This window comes from Vespa mandarinia, chromosome 1 (assembly GCF_050613455.1).
Source record: "Vespa mandarinia isolate Hongniang chromosome 1, ASM5061345v1, whole genome shotgun sequence".
Classification (NCBI taxonomy): domain Eukaryota; kingdom Metazoa; phylum Arthropoda; class Insecta; order Hymenoptera; family Vespidae; genus Vespa; species Vespa mandarinia.
The window spans coordinates 14505001-14523387 of record NC_140810.1 but is presented as its reverse complement, the minus strand read 5'-3'; the positions used below and the strand labels follow the sequence as shown (position 1 = coordinate 14523387).

The 18387-nt window shown below is 33.0% G+C and overlaps 1 protein-coding gene across 7 annotated transcripts in view; it reads right to left on the bottom strand.

The window, feature by feature from the left end:
• The window catches only part of LOC118447644 (uncharacterized), a 67608-nt gene that overhangs the window by 8428 nt on the left and 40793 nt on the right, over window positions 1-18387 (bottom strand). For 6 of the 7 annotated variants that reach the window (XM_035879818.2, XM_035879832.2, XM_085665005.1 and 3 more), the window contains 2 exons: window positions 17096-17746; window positions 47-339 (listed from right to left, as the gene is read on the bottom strand). In XM_035879818.2, the coding sequence (XP_035735711.2) occupies window positions 47-339; window positions 17096-17746 (944 nt within the window). The remainder of the gene's footprint in view (window positions 1-46; window positions 340-17095; window positions 17747-18387) is intronic. The other variant, XM_085665000.1, reaches the window with a different exon arrangement.

The window sequence follows — 18387 nt, the reverse complement described above, 5'->3', positions numbered from 1 at the left end:
TGGATTAAAGATTTTTTTTGTTGTTTGTTTATATCAGTCGTCTTACATCAGTGTTAATAAGCTCAGGTAATATTTCCTCCCCCTTTTGACTCTCACATTCGCTGCTACTATTATGTTCGGACGTTGGAGACCGAGATGGTTCCTCCACGTTGTTATCCTCGTCAAGATGTTCAACGTTCTTATTTTCGTTGTCGTTCTTTATTTCGTTGAGCTCTTCGGAAGATGCAGCTGTATCTTTCTCTTTGTTTGGCCCAACACGATAGTAATTCCACTCGTCCTCGGAATCCTCGCTATCCGCTACGTTATCCGCCTCGGGTAACAGTGCATGCTGAAGAGCTTCTGCGATAAAAATAAGTACAAATTAATGATTTATATATATATATATACTATTATAACATATTTAACTCTTTATAACAATTTGTTTGTTTGTTTTTATTTTCTATACTAAAATTATTTAATATAAAAATTATATACTATTAAAATAATACTACACATACACACACACGCACACGCACAGACAATATACTATATATTACATAGAATATAATATATATAGTAATAAGCGATGTACAATATTAGTAATATTATTATTTTCAGTATTACTATAATATTGTATATATGTTTATTTATATATTCTCTAATAGTAATAGTATATTAAATCTATATAAATATCATACATATTATAGTAATATATACTATTATAATTTTACAGAATATATTTGTATACACACCCATACTCCTCATTCTCTCTACCCCAATCCCAATTTTTATAGTAATATTTCATATAATATTATATTAATAATAATATAGAATACGTTATATTTAATATACAAAATATAACTAAAATTATAAAAAATATTAAAAGCTTCGAATATGAAACAAATTTTAAGCGATGAAATAAAATAAAACAATGTGTCTGTGTGTGTGTGTGTGATTTGAGAATTATATTAAGTTATAGACGGTTAGCTAGAATAAATCTAAATGATCTATGTAGAAAGTTTAATCACAGTTTTTCGTTACATTATAAGACGTAATACGTATTTCGTAAGAACAGTGATACGGTACGGTAAATAATCCTACGCTATTTAATGCATGGCTGCACTCGTATGCACATAATATGCATCTTACCTCGTAAAAGAGGATTTATATTTTGCAAGAAGTCATATAAATTGCTATAAGACAAACTTTACAGACATCTTAATTAATTATATCATTTTGTATTAATCCTTTTGTAATAAGATTAATTATTATTACTCGAATAATTATTCTCGTCTCGCGATAGATATTCGTAGTAAAAAAAAAAAAATTTCAACCTAAGTATAGTTTTTCGATTAGATCTGAGATTGGACAATGGAAACCTTCTCAACCAGACATCCGAGACATAGCCACGCCTTATGTCCAAAGAAAAATCGAAGAACGGCACTGACCAAAATTCTAAATAGTTTTTCTTTTTTGTTTTCTAATCATCCCTAACAAGAAATTCGAAAATCAAAAGGACATATACATAATACACGTGGTACGTTCCAGAAAAAAATCAAAAAAGCATTCATACAATTTTATTTGTTTTCACACAGGGATACACACACACATACACAGAGACACACAGACACATACATATATATACACATACGACTTCACGTATTGTTCCATCATAAGTCATCACTTTCTAATCATAATTATCGATAAAACTCAAAGAGAGAAATAAAGAGGGGGGGGGGGAGGAGAAATTTTTTATACAAATTCGTATACTATTAAATCCATAATTAAATCACGGATCATTATTACCAAAGTATCGTTCGTATAAATAACCTTGAACCGTGATGAGAACGAAGTAAGAGAGGTTGTACAGGTCAGTGAATAACGAGAGAGAAAAAGCGAATTAACACAGTCTAGACAGAAATATCTTGATTCATGGCGTTCCTTGGCAAGAGGAATGAGAGCAATAAACTATCGATTGGACTTTTAGGAAGGTTGAAGGAGGAGGGAAGGGGAAGAGAAGAAGAGGGGACAGGGGCACAACGCGACCACCTTATAATAAAGTCATTCTCACAAACGAAGCGCGTTCACGTTGAAGGACGAGTTACAGTGACAATTAATGTTCTAAAAAATACCGATGATACATAATAAATATCGAGAAAACAACACATTTGTCGAGCGCAATTAAAAGGAAAAAAAAAAAGAAAAGAAAAGAAAAGAAAAAAAAATGGGGAGAACAAAACAAAAAAAAGATATGGACGATGAAAAAGTATATTTTACTCACAAATTCGTAGTGAATGTACACAGGGCACAGAAGAGAGAAGGAGAAAAAGAGAAAAAAGAGAAAGAGAAAGAGGATATCACTCCTCAGGAGGAGCGATCAGCAGTGACTAAGAGGAACTACGCCCGCCAAGAGATGCATTATCGATCTAGTCTAGAGCTCCCCTGGTGGACCCCCTTCTCTCCTCGTCCCTGGCACCACCCACCTGTGCACCGTATAGCAACAGTCGCACCTCATCTCCTGTAGGAACGAACCATGTCCCTGGAATTGATCCTTATCGTAGAGACGCGCAGGATAAAAACCTAGCCAAAAATCTTATCGGACATTGACATTTTCTCTTTTCATATTAATTATAGTAAATTTTAATTTTTAATAACTCCTAAATTTTATTAAGCTTTTATCGAGTTATATAATATTATATACATATATAAATATATATATATATATATGAATTTATTTATTTAAAAATGTTTAATATTAGATTATTGATTTAAATAGTAATTTTAAAATCTGAAATGTTTCATATATATATATACATATATATATATATATAATATATACATACACTATAGATCTGTAGACATATATTTACTTGAATATATCATAAAACATCCATACACACACACACACACACACACACACACACACACACACACACTATAGGTATATATAAATATAATATTTATATATCTATATATCTATCTAATCTACTCCATCTATATCTATTTAATCTATCTATAAATATAGATTTATATAGATACTATATAATATATATATATACACAGTATATTAAATATTATATATATATATACACACATACACATGAACGTATCGAAATAATAGAATTACGTAGAAATAGAAAGCTCCCTATGGTCCAAACCACAAAAGGAGAATAATGAAAATCCTTTATTTAGGGGCACTCCTAACGGCAGCAGCACTAGGCTTCGCTTTAATACTCGTCTGGAATATGCTTGGAAACAGGCTTAAGGGATGTTAAAAAAAGGAACCGCCCACGCGAAGAACACTCGCTTAACCCGTTCTCTTAATTCCAACTTCTCTCTACCTACTACCACCACTACCACTACCATTACCACTGCCACTGTCATTGATACTACTCTTCCACCACCATTATTGCTATCGCTATCACCACCACTACACACCATTCATTCTCACCATCGTGCATTCGCACTAACTTATGTGTATGTATACATACTTTATCTATCCAGTCGAGTTATCTAACTTTTTCCAAGATATGAATGAAATTGTTCTCGAATGAGTTTCGAAGAAGCGACTAATAAAAATGCGGAAGCGTATCATCGAAGGTGTGCATACTTGCGGTTATATATATACGCTTTCTCTCTCCCCTTCTCTCTCTCTCATTCTACATATATATATATATCTTTCTGACACGATGATTTACAGTCGATGCCATTATGGGATACACCGAGAAACCATAAAATATCGTCGTCTATAAGGTTCTCGTTCCTTTTAACTGGCAACTGGCACGCATCGTTAACTAGATTTTAACGTCTGGCACGTGAGAACAATATATACAAAAGAGATCACGTTAATACTTCTCTGTGTGTGTTGTGTGTGTATGTGCGCAAATTTTTTTTTTTTTTTTTTTTTTTTTACATCATCAAACAACATCTATTTCCGTTTTCTTCGTACTTTTTTTTTCATTCAGCTAATTGTTAATTTAATCGTTATCATAATCATTGCCAAAAAGCTGTATTATTATATATTTATCGAGTTCCTATTTTCGTTTTAACGGAAGATTCATTACTTATACAAGCCTAAAATTCAACTTGTTAAATGGGAAACTGCAATACCCACGTAGAGAGAGAGAGAGAGAGAGAGAGAGAGAGAGAGAGAGAGAGAGAGAGAGAGAGAGAGAGAGAGAGAGAGAGAGAGAGAGAGAGAGAAAGAGAAAGAGAAAGAGAGAGCAAGAGGAAGAGAAGAAATGGCTCGTTTCTTCTCTCTTTCTCTCCCTTTTCTCTTCTCTTTCTTCGTTTGTACGTACTGCAAGAAAGAAAAATATACGAGAGTTCGTTCCAAAAGGACCCTTGGCATGTAGCGAGCATCTCTCTCTTTTCGCCTCTCATTCGGTCCTTTTATTTGACTCCTTTACCATTTCCCCGAGTCCTACGTTCCAGTGCAATGTGTATCGGTCGCATGTGCGGAGAGTGCAAGGGAGAAGAGCTAATTTTAAACTGACATCAAGAGTGAGAGAGAGAGGGAGGAAGGGAGGGAAGGAGGGAGGGAGGGAGGGAGAGGAAGAGAGACGCTTTAAAGAAAAAGTAAAAAAGAAAGTCCAACTTCATTGGCGTCGATTCGAAAAGTCTTTTTTTTTTTACTTTTTTTATTTTTTTATTTTTTGGAAGATTCATCATTTCTTATGTTGTTTATTTATTCTATTAAATTTTATTTTATTTGTATTTATTCTTGTTAAATTTTAAGCAAAAGAAAATTCCTCATTGGTGTAGATGCGAAAAGACATTTTTTGAAATTTATAATTTCTTAGGTTGATTTCAGATTTTTATTTATTTATTTTTTTTCTTTTTTGTTTCTTTTCTTTTCTTCTTTTTTTTTCTCTTTTTAATTTTTATTAAATTTCAAGGAAAAGATAATTTCAACTCAATCGGAGTGAATTAGAAGTCTTTTTTCTTTTCTTTTTTTTTTAAGATCATCGTCTCATTATTTTTCCTTCATCTTTGTTAAATTCCAAACAAAATAAAATTTCAACTTCTCACTGACGTCGACTCGAAAAAAGTTACATTTTAAGATAAATCATTTCTTTCGAAATATTTCTAGTAATTTCTTTTTTATATTTGTAATTATTATTTTTCTTTTTTCCTCTTTTATTTTTTTACTGTTCGTTCGTTCGTTCGTTCGTTAAATTCCAAAAAAGAAAAAAAGGAAAAAAAAAACCAAATAAGAAAAGCGTTTCGATGAAAATCAAAAGATTCGATGTCGGTCAGCAACGGCGTTGTATACGTGGAAAGAGAGTGGTGTATCTAAATTTAGATTGGAGCTCGTCTTCGTGAAATTCCGCGAGTACGTCGCACGTAAAAGATCGTAATGTCGAAATAAAATGGAATACTCATTTGGAGACATCCAATCCAACTTTCTCTTTTAATGAAAACGAGGACTCTCTCTTTCTCTCTCTCTCTCTCTTTCTCTCCCTCCCGCCCTTTCTCTCACTCTTTCTTTCTCTAAAAAAAGAAAAATGGAAAAGAAAAAGAAAGAAAGAAAGAAGAAAAATAAAAATGAAAAATAAAAAGATCGACGCCAATGGTTTTGGACCTCTCCTGCGCGTTGGAAGTCCGGTTTCAACCAATGCGAGAAAGAATACTGACATAACAGAAATTCGTTGAGGCAGTACACGGATGCTTTCTATAGAATATACTAGAGACCAATGCACAAATGGGTTCTGATCGATACGAGAGAATACTCTCCCCACCCCCCTTCCTTACTATGCTCTTCTCTTTGATGTGTTATATTGAATGTGTGTATATATACACGCACACACATACCTAAGAGTTTATTTCAAAAATCTTCTGATCTCTTTAAATGGTATGATGCTATTGAATGGATCAATTAGTAATGTAAAAATTTCTTACTGATTTTTTAGTATATATATATTTTTTTATTTACTGAAAATTATATATATATATGTGTATATATAAAATAATGAAAATTTCGAAATTACTTATTGAATGAAAAAGAAAGAAGAAGGGGGGGGGGGGGGGAAGAGAGAAAAATTTATTTTCTAATAACACTACGAGTTCTAGGTCAGAAACCTATCGGAAATAATGTCGACGACAAACACGAAAGAAACAACATCACGTGATTCCCATGCGAATCAACGAAACATTACGACCGTTCGCGAGACCCCGATAACAATGATTATGCGAAGAGTCTCGAGAAACTAAACTATCGGGTTTGTGAGCGAACAATGCACGTACTACCATTAACGTTTATCGAAAACGTCTTTCTTTTGTTGTATCACGAACGTAACTTCCGATGTAAGGTAAAAAGAACTTCGCTCGAAAGATAACACTTTCTCTCTCTCTCTCTCTCTCTCTCTCTCTCTCTCTCTCTCTCTCTCTATATATATATATATATATATATATATATATATATATATATATATATAATCCTTTGTTGAAAACCTAACCTTACTTTTCAACGGAAAAAGAACAAAAAAGAAAAGAACAGAAAAAATAAGGGAAGAAAAAAAAAAAAATTATTAAAATTTGTATGAAAAATAAATTTTTATAAAAGTAATATATTTTCACATATATTATTATTGTTATTATTATTATTATTATTATTTTTATTTTTCGATATAATAGAACAAAAAATATTGAATAAGAGATATATTCATCATAGTAATTTCGTATATTGGACCATTTTAAAGCATATACATACACACATTACACACATATATATTCCTTTGATTAATCGCTATCGGAGAAACGTTAATTGCCGATAATAAATTTCATTGGCGTTGGGAATAGGACAGGACGAAGTGCAAGTAGCAAGTCGTCGGCTCTCGATACGTATAAGAATGTGTATAGCTATTGAAAAACAAGATCATCTCTCTCTTTCTTTCTCTCTCTCTCTCTATCTATTTATCCTCTCTATCTTATTCTCCCTTTCAACCTCTAACAAATGAAACGACTTATGATTGTGTGGGACGCGTTTTAAATCGAGTTACAATTTTCTTCCTTTTGTTTCATCTTTTTTTTTTTATTTTTTATTTTTTATTTTTTTTTTTTTTTAAATAAATTTTTATCCTTTCGAAGATGCAACGAGAGACGAAATAAGAATAATAATAATAAGATATATATATATATATATATATATATAGATAAAGAAATGTCGATAATGTAACTTGGTTCTACTTACAATCGACCCGAAACGACGGAATGTAAACGACATACGTAAAATAATATAAGGAACACGTATGTATATATGTATGTATGTATGTTTGTATACACGTATATATGTATATGTATATATATAAGAATGTTGAAAAGTGAAAAACCGCCGAGATAAAGGGTGTGCTTAAGGAATCCGTGAGAAAGAGAAGAAACGATGGAGTACGAAAATAGCAGAGACGACGTTAAAAATAGAATATATGTACTCGAAGTAGTTCACTGATACGGCGCGAATCGCGTGCAAGACTGCCGGAGGTTCGATCGTTCGACCGGTGCGCGCTCCTCTTTCTACGATAGGGTGGTGTTTCATTCGTATCGAAAGAGAGAGAGAGAGAGAGAGAGAGAGAGAGAGAGAGAGAGAGAGAGAGAGAGAGAGAGAGAGAGAGAGAGAGAGAGAGAGAGAGAGAGAGAGAGAGAGAGAGAAAAGAGAGACGGAGAGAGAGAGAGAGAGAATCACGCGCCGAGAATAGACATCGTAACCTTGAAGGAGCGTGCATACGAAACGAGGAGCCTTCTTCAAATTGTTGCTTCTCGTTTCTTTCCAAAAATTTGCATTTTGAGTCACGCCGTTAAAGAAATATATTCTTTGAAAATTATCGGTGCTTAGTAGTCATTGATATTAAACTATGTTCTATGAGATAGAAAAAAGTAATGATAAAAAAAAAAAAAAAAAAAATATATATATATATATAAATAATAATAATAAGAAAAAAAATGTATCATTATTATATAAATTTTTGTTATTATTATTGACAGTTAACGATTTTAAATCACGTGTTAAAGCATAAGATGTTTTTCTTTCTTTATTATTATTATTCTTTTTTTTAACGTTGAGATGGCTGATGGAACGTTGGAATTGAACTACTTTCCATGAAATATAAAAAAGGAACCATGTTCGGTTATTATATACGTTTTGTTGCTGTCGGCGTTAATGATTTTTAGTCACGTTATAAGGTATAGCGAAAGATATACTTTGAAAAAGAGGACGCTGATTGATAGTTGAGATTCGATTAGATTTTATGAATTGTATGGAGAAAAAAAGAAAAAAAAAAAGAAAATAAATAAAAAAAGAAAAAAGATACATTCAGTTATTATACGCTTTACTATTGTCGACGTTAACGATATAGAGTCACGTGATGAGATGACAGGATGATATGTTCTTTTTTAAACGACGGAGACTGATTGACGGAACTAACTGATCGTTATGACTCGTGATGACTAGTTACTATGAAGAAAAAAAAAAAAAAAAAAAAAAATAAATAAATAAATAAATAAATAAATAAATAAATAAAAATAATAGAAAATAAAAGAAAAGAAAATCTCTTCGATTATTAGAAAATATTTCATTATTGTTGAATGTTAACGATCTCAATACGATCATGTAAAAGCGATTAAATGCGTTTAATTATATAAATAAGAATGTGTTCGTGTTGATCGTGCCAAGATCGTTTTGACAACGGTACCTGTTAAGTAACGACAAGAGAGAAGTTCTAAAGGAACACATGAAGAGAGAAATAGCAAGTTCGTCGTTTTCACACATGATAGATACATAATAATACGATAATTCGATTAGGATCGACAAAGTAAGTCGATGGACATCGACCAGAGCGACGACACATGTGTCCACGCATATATAATAAATTATATATATATATATAAAATTTTATATATTTTATATTTTATAAAAAACTTCATAAATTTAAAAAATATAATTTTATATATATGATTTAAAAAATAAAATTTTATATATATATATATATATATATATATATAACCAATTAGTTTCTGCTCTGTTCCACCACCATCATTTAGTTGCGTGCACACTGTCCATCAGTTGCCGGCGACCGGGCAACGAAAGGAAAGACCATGGCTTCTCCCTCACACACGCGCGTAAAAAAAAAAAAGAAGGACGACCAAAACCCAGGACGATCAAACTCAATGACCCGAATTTATAACCAACGTAATATTTAATCTCAGTGGCAGAATATATGCACAGAGGGAGCAATCGCCACGGGCTCCTTGAAGGCTAGATTCGACAGTGTCCGATTCCCCCCAACTCCACGAAAGTTGCTTTTAGTACAGCACTGCGGAACGCGTGCATTCGATTCAATGTACACCTGGATGGATAGGTCTCTGTCTCGTTTTACACGATATTTTTTCTACACAATTTACATTTACCTTCTCTCTCTCTCTATCTCTTTTCTTTTTTCATTCACACATTTTACTTTACTTTTACATGCGTTCGCAAAAAGAAGGAAAAATGCATATTAATTCACAAAGATTGTCACAAGAATGGTATAGATTTTTTAAGCAAATATATATAATGATTAAATAAAAATATATATATTTTATAATTATATATAAATATATAATAAAAAGAATATATATATATATATACATATATTTTCTTTTTCTTCAGCACATTAAAACTTTTCTTTTATGCATTTATTAAATAAAAAATCTTCTTACCGAATGAATGTCCATATTTTAAATTATTTTTTTGGATAAGTGCGTTTATATATATATATATTTTTTTTTTGTAATTAATTTTTAACTCAACCTTTTTTTTTGCACACTTAAAAAAGAAATTCGGGCGCAGCTCTCACTGGTGCAATTTCACGGCGACCAAAATGCGTACGCGCGTCCTCTTATATATTCCCTTGATAATCTACATATGTACGTAAATATGCATGTATGCGTAACTACTAGAGAAGAGAGAGAAACATACAAGCATGAATAGTCCTGAAGCTTTTGAGTATCGCTATAAATACACGCGTGCATACACACGTGTGTATATATACATACACGAGAGAAAAAGATAGAGAGAGAGAGAGAGAGAGAGAGAAAGAGAGAACGCTATGTACGAGCCGTGTGACGTATATAATACACAAGTCGAACGTGCACCAACTGTCGTAAGATTATTATTAAGTCTATTAGAAATTATATGAAAATGGGTAGATAATTTCTTTGTTATTGTCTTCTTTTTTTTTTCTTTTCTCCACTATTTTCTTTCCGCTTACAAACTTTAATTTACCGACCGACGGTTATTTTTATTTTATCTGTTTATTCTTTAAATAAAAAATAAAAAATAAAAAAAAAATAAAAAAAATAAAAAAAAAAATAAAAAAAATAAAAAAAAAATTCTTCATTTTTTTTGAGACAAAAGTCTTGCGGGAAAAATAAATCGTTTCAAAAATATCGATCTTCTTATTCGTTTGTTCGTTTAAAAATTAATCATTCCAAAAATATCGATCAAAGTTTGTATTTACTTTTGTGCTTCGACAAGAAAAAGCCGAAAAAACGAAGAAGGAAATAGCGCTATGTATTTCTTCCTCGAATACAGAAAATAAAAATAATCGTCCCTTTTCATACACTTCTAAGAATCGTACATGATTTTGTGGTTTAGGACCGTCGATCTCGATTATTATTATTATTATTATGATTGTTACTAAGAATTTCTTGATCGATCGCATCGTTGCCATACCCAAAATCCTCCTTCTCGTTTACGTATCTCGTTCTAAATATCCGTTGTCTTTTTCAAATGCATCACACAATTAACAAGAATATAAAACACACAAGTAGACAGAACGAATAAGCAACTACTTTTGGAACATATGAATCATTGTAAGTATTGCATACGTATATGATTCATTCAATTGCACATGTATTAAGTTATATTTACTTTTGACATAGTAAAGAGAGATTTTTCTAACCTCTTGAAGAGTCAGGTACGAAAAAAAAAAAAAAAAAAAAAAAACAATGGAAGAATGACAAACTTATATTGGAAATCTCAGAACGCGATCTATGAATGCGACACACGTTTTTGAAATTATTTTTATATAATACTCTTTACGTTTTTCTCTTAAATGCAATATTGCGTATTATAAAATCCTGCTATGATTGGCAACGTCGCCCGTCGTTTCCTGCCTCTCTCTTACTCTCTCACTCTCACTCTCTTTTTCTTTTTTCTTCGTGCGAACGCTACAGTTTACACGATATTACGAAAAGAAAAGAAAAAAAAAAAGAAAAAAAAAAAGAAGAAATAGAAATTCGAGACAATCTCTAAAGATAATGTAAGAGAAGAAAATTCTCTTTATTCATACCATGAAACATTGTTAAACATCTTTTAGGTTAATGTATTCTAAAAATCGCTGTCGATAATATCAAAAAAGTAAATTAATAATAATAATGACGATGATAATAATAATAATAATAATGTGAAAATTGTCAAAATGTAAATGAAAAAATTATAAATAAATAAAGAAAAAATTGTTAGCTGGAGATACTTAATAAACAAACATAGAGAGAGAGAGAGAGAGAGAGAGAGAGAGAGAGAGAGAGAGAGAGAGAGAGAGAGAAAAGGGGAAGGAGATAGAATAAGAGAAGTATCACACATTAAAGTAGATATGTGACATCACATATATTCAAGGCTAGCAATAGTGAAGTCATATTGTACTTAGCTGCTACGTGCCAACACGCGCCTATGAAAAGCTTTCATTGTACATTTCGTCGAACAGTTTCAAACGCGTGTCGACGGAATATAACACGAATAAATACGATAAGTTCATTCTTTTTCCGATAGGAAACATCAACGAAAGCAGATATTGTGAGCGCTCGTGTGAGAATATAACGAAGTAAAGTGTGATCCGACCAATGAACATGCCTACCAATATTTCGTTAGTTCGAATACCGGCATGTTTTTAATAACTTCGTTTTCAGTAACTTATAATAATTGAGGAACAAGAAAAAAAGGAAAAAAAAAAGGTAAAAGGAAAAGAAAAGAAAGTAAGTAAATAAATGTTTCATCAACGGAATCAACAAATTATTTGCTCAAAATTTGATGCCTTTCGAAAACAACGAAAACAACCTAAGAACGTTTACATTTGATAAATTCTAAGATTACGATACGAAGGGAGAGGAGAGGGGAAACAAAAGAACTTCGAATTATTTATTCTCAACGTTGAAGTTATCGTTCATTTTTTTTTTTAATATGCCCAATATGGATCTATCTTCGTTTTTTTTTCTTTATCTCTAACGCTGTATACATTAGTAAAAAAAAAAAAAAAAAAAAAAAAAAAAAGAGGAAAAGGAAAAAAAAGAAAAATGAACTATTTGGATCGTCATAAAATATACATATATATATATACGTGCGCTCACCCAATAGCATACATAAATATATGTATATTATATATATATTTTACGTACGGCAACATTTGTTCGATAACGTGATAAAGAAAAAAAAACAAAAAAGAAAATTCTAACATACTATATATATATATATATATATATATATATATAGTCGTAGCCATTAACTGAAAGGGAAGAAAAAAAAATCACACGAGATAATTTGGACCAGTCGAGAATTAAATTTACGCGCTTACTTACTTCAGAGAAAACGCGAGCCCTGTGGCTCCACCCCACTCCACTTCATCTCTCCCCGTCCCTCTACGCTCCTTTTATCCTATGCACACGGTTACAAAGCGTGCATCGTCTTTCCTTTTTTTTTATCTTTCTTTCTCTTTCTCTCTCTCTCTCTCACTCTCTCCAATCCTTCCATTATCTCTCTTTCTCGTGATATACCGAGCGTGACGGAGACGAAGAAAAGGGAAGCGAAGAAAAAAAGAAAGAAAAAGAAAAAAAAAAGAAAGGTTAGAAAGACGTTACGATCTTGGCATCGTAGGAAAGTGCTACTACGCCTATGCAGACAGGGCGAGTCAGGAGAAGAGAGGAGAAGGAAGGGGAGGAGAGAAAAGGAGTGGAAAGGAGAGAAAGAGAGAGAGAGAGAGAAAGGAAAGAGAAAAAAAAAAAAGAAACACGAAGCTACGAGGATTATGAGTAAAAGAGAGATAACTAAAAAAAAAGAAAAAGAAAATATAAATAATCCAATTCCCGTAAAAGAGTCGGTTGTTTCTCGAGCGCACCTGTCACACGCGATCGAACATTCTCGAGAGACCGGTAGCGGAGGCGGTGATCGAGAATTTCTTGGTAAAGGAGAGACAGAGAGAGAGAGAAAGAGAGAGAAAGAGTAGGACTAAAACGTACGAGTCTTTTTTCTCTTTCTAGGACGACGACCACGACGACGACGACGACGACGACGACGACGACGACGACGACGACGACGACGACGACGACGACGACGACGACGACGACAAAGACGATGATGATGAAGAGGACGACGGCGACGACAACTAGCCGGCCGGCATCCGTTCCAAATTTAAATTTGCAGGCTAGCCTTCGCTTTGAGAGTATGGTGGACGTGTTTCCAACGTACCTTTGCCGAATGCTCTTCCTCTATCTCACTCCATTTCTTTCTTTCTTTCTCTCGCTCTATCTATCTATCTATCTATCTATGTATCTATCTCCTCTTCTCTTCTCTTTTCCAGCGCACAAAAAAAAAATAGATGGAATAATAATATTCAATGAAGGACGCTTTGAAAAATACTCACAAATCTTATTTATCCTTTTGTTTTAACACGATCTTAAAAGCCACTAGTCTAAGACGACAACGACGACGATGACAACAACGACGACGACGACGACGACGACGATGACAACACAACAATTGAAAAACGTTCGCGATATAAAATAGATTTACGACGATATTTCGACGCAAATACGACACTTTTCAAAAGTACCAACGTGAGGAAGACTTTGAAAGAAGACGCACATTTGCTAGAACGTAAGGGCTTCGAAGAGACCAACTGCCGGAATCCCCCTTCCTTACTCCGCCCAAACCGTCGCGCACCAGTCGCGCCACCGATTCTGATTGGTCTCGACCTCCCGGCACAACGACCAATCACGCTATTTCTCTCTCTCGTTTGCTCGGCGCGCGCACTAAGACGCGCCTAATTCGATCGAGATCCTATGTAAACGTCGCTGACGCGCTCTTTCACCTCGTCGATTTTTTTTATCGATTTAACAACCTCGATACGACCAATTTTCGTTTACTTTGTTTAAATGAACGTAGGACGATGATATGGATTAAGATGAAAGAGTTTTTAAGCTTGCCAGGAAAAATTCTAACTTTCAAGTTATACATATGTATAACTTGATATCTATGGATATCTATTAATACTGTTTAAATTAAAAATTATAATTGAAATAAAATAATAAACATGATAAGGATATATATATATATCTATGTTATAAATGATAATTATGTAATCAAATTGTATATGATGAATATAAATAAATAAATAAGTAAATTTATTTAAATCGATTTAAATTATATGATAATCGAATGAAAGAATTATCAAGCCAATTGTGGTACGAACAGACTAGTCGGTATGCAGTAGAGCTAGCGTCAAATTCAGGCCAAGATTCCTGACTGAGTATACGAGGCATCACCGGTATTTCTACTACTCCATCGACAAAGTCTCGTGACGAAAATTAACAAGAAGGTTAACGGCGATTTAGAAGCAATTGCAATGTTTCCCCGAAATTATTTCATCGATTTTTAATACATAAGAAAATAACATATGATAAAATAATACGAATCAGTCGGTAACAAAGAAATCTTTGAATTTCAAGACGATTACTCAATGAGCTATATCGATGTTGTGTGTAAAAGAAAAAAAAAAGAAGAAAAAGAAAAAAAAAAAGAAAAAATAGAAAAGAAAAGAAGAAATCGATAGGAAGTTGCATTTTTTTTCTTTCCTTTTCTTTTTTTTTCTTCTTCCTTTCTTTTTTTTTTCAAATAAGAACGCGGAAATTGGAATCGTACGATGGGGAAGGGGAAAAAAAAGAAAAAAAATCGATTGGACAATACTAAACAACGAACAATTGCAAATGGGATTTCACCGTGTAGCAAAGTGGTTAGGTTAGTGAGTAATTAAAAGCAAATATCCGTTCGTGATTGAGATGCATCGACTAACTAGCGATCAGAGGAAATAGAGAGAAAGAGAAAGAGAAAAAGATAGAGGTAGAGGTAGAGAAAGAGAGAGAGAGAAAGAGAGAGAAAGAGAGAGAAAGAGAGAGAAAGAGAAAGAGAGAGAGAGAGAAAGAGAGAGAAATATGGGGGGAAAAGAAGAAGGTATTCACGGTGTAGAAGAGAGAAGGCCGTAGGAGTTTGGTCTGATTCGCGAACCGGCATACGACAATCAGTGCAGGAAGTGCAGTGACTGGCACAAGGTGGTGAAAGTCAAAGGTACAGGCGGAAAGTGGGCCGAGAGTGTGCTTCGTGAAATATAAAGGAAAGATCGTAAGAGTTTGGACGTAACGCGTTTTTGTGTATAACATATCTATATGGGAAGTAGGACGATGTAATCGACCTGTGATCGGAGCCATGATTATTTATAAAAAAAAAAAAAAAACGAATAAATAAATAAATAAATAAATAAATAAAAATTAAAAAAAAAAGAATAAATAAATAAATAAATAAATAAATAAATAAATAAATAAATAAATAAATAAATAAATAAATAAATAAATAAATAAATAAATAAAAATTAAAAAAAAAGGAATAAATAAATAAATACATAAATAAAAATTAAGAAAAAAAAAGAAGTAAGAATAAGTAGAAAATAAAAAAAAAAAAAAAGAAAAAGGAGAGAAAAAGGAAATAAAAACTCAGAACTAAAATATTGGAGATAAAGAGAAGATTTTTTTACGGGAGGCGAAATTTCATGTGATTACACTGTATGTACTGTAGATGTCAGTCTGAACCGAGAGAAAAGAGCAAAAAGAGCGGGTAGTTTGAATATAGGAATGAAGAATCTTTCTTTTCGAACGACTACGAGGACGACGACATGGCGGGCGTGTCGAGAGAGAAAGAAAAAGAGAGAGAAAGAGAGAGATACACTCGTTCTAGCGTTTCTAAAATAAGTACGACCCTCTTTCCAGTAGCCTCTCTTTCTTTCTTTCTCTCTCTCTCTCTCTATTTCTCTCTTCTCTCTCTTTCTCTTTCCGCATCGAAATAGCATCGAAAAGCATAAAATTTGTTCTTTTTAAGCGTGCAGCACTGCGTTTCTCACTCGAGCTTGCCGAGACGGTGAAAGACAAAAAAAAAAAAGAAGAAGAAGAGGTATGCCTAACACGAACGCATGAGAAACAATTCGAAATAATGACCGAGACGAAAGTCGTCTATATAGAAACGTAACGGATACACAAACGAAAGGGTGGCTAATGAGCCGTCGACGTAAATTTTTACCACGAGATATCTTTGGTAGATAAATACGAACATGTAAAAGATTTTTATCGCTTGGTACGACAAAAATTAATTTAATCGTTAATTTAATGTATGAGACGTTGTAAAAAAAAAAGGTAAAAATTTCAAATGAACTTTGATTAAGAATATCGTTTTACAAAGAACAACGATAGACAATCCGAAAATAACTATCTATTCTCAAAAAAAAAAAAGAAAAAAGAAAAAAAAAAATATATATATATATATATATATATATATATATGGTCGCGCATATGTCGTTTCACGGCGATAAATTTATTTTCGAATTTTATAGTATCCTCTTGTGATTAACGAGCGCAATATCCTTATGATAGATTATATTATACCTATGCAAGTTTAATGTTCTCGTATTAAGTCCAAAGAGGTCGAGCGTTGTTAATAGTTCTGTTGCCTTCGTTCGATTCTAAAATGCATACCTTTATCATAAACCTTTATTTATGTACGTCCGCTCGTATAGTTTAGAATAACTCGTGTAATAAAAGAAAAAAAAATTATAATATTCGTATAATATAATAGAATCATAAAAGGATACGGATAATATGAGAATAATGAGAAGATATGTAATATTTTCGATGTAACAACTATAACGACGTATGTATATAGTTGAATTTACATTAAAGGATAAAAATGTGAAATACAGAAAGAGGAAGTGTAGAGAGAGAGAGAGAGAGAGAAAAAAAAAGAGAAAGAGAGAATAATAATGCTTACTTATGTCGTTGTTGGCCGGCGAGTCGTCGTCGTCGAGGGTTGTTTCAAGGGTTACATTTAGGGCTGCATTCTCCTCCTGGAAATTGTTCTCATCACACTTAGGCATATTTTTTCCCTCTAGAAATATTCCATCCGAGAGATTGGCAGCAATAGAAGGAACATTGTCGAGTAATGGGTTTTCATTCTCCAAATTGTCCAGGTTGTCCACGTTGTCGACGTCATCGACAGCATCGACGTCTGTCTCTGGTCCAAGATCCTCGTAAATATAATCTGCGGCATCGTTCTCTTCGTGTTTTCCATCAGCACCACCGCCTGTTATCTCATCGTGAAAACCACCGTCGTCCATTGCCGTTTCTTCCGATCCATTAGCGTGCCTCTCTTCTTGATCGTTGTCATAAGGCTGCTGATGTTGCTGTTGGTATTGCTTCATCTGCTTGAAGAACAAGCCATCGCTAAGATCCTTCTGTACGTATGGATTGTTCACGGCCATGTTTTTCATCGATTTCACGACGAGAACAGAATTGGCGTCGCTCGACCTCGCTACGATATCACTTGGTGCCGTTAAGAAGACCACGATAGCTGTAATGTTGTCCAAAGAGCCCGCGTGTTTGGCCGCTTTTATCAAGCTCGTTACGGCGTAATTTGGATCGTCTGAAAGAGAAAAAAGAGTAAATAAAAAAAAAAAAAAAAAAAAAAAAAAAGAAATAAAGAAAAAAATATAAAAATAAATATCGTCGATAAGGCTTAATATTTTAAATAGTCTTTTGATTCGTTGACTTATCATCAACGAGCGTTGTTATTTACATCGTTTCGTTGCGATCACGTCTATTACGGAATATTATCGTTTCGATAACGGTGAATCATACTTTTCTCGAAACCATGATTACGTAAATCTTTGGTTTATCGATGTTGCTTTAGTAACGGGGCATTATTCTTGCAATGGGACGAAATGAAAATTGTCTCGATATAAATCGATATGACTTGACACTGACTAAAAAATGTTTGAAAAAAAAAAGAAGAAAAAAGAAAACAAGAGAAAAATTAAATAAACAACAAGACTCCAATTTATCGAAAGATTTACATAATTCAATCTTTCTAGCTCTGTCAATCACGTGACTCACATGCACGAAACGTTACCCCTTCTCTCCTTAGAATCTCGTCGATTAGAAAAACGATCGGGGAGTTCCGAAATATATTTTAAACATAGACACACGTTTTACGACATACTGTGACTTACGGATGACTGCCTCTTTTCAATGAGGCAGAAAACGCTCGTACTCGTTCGTTTTTCC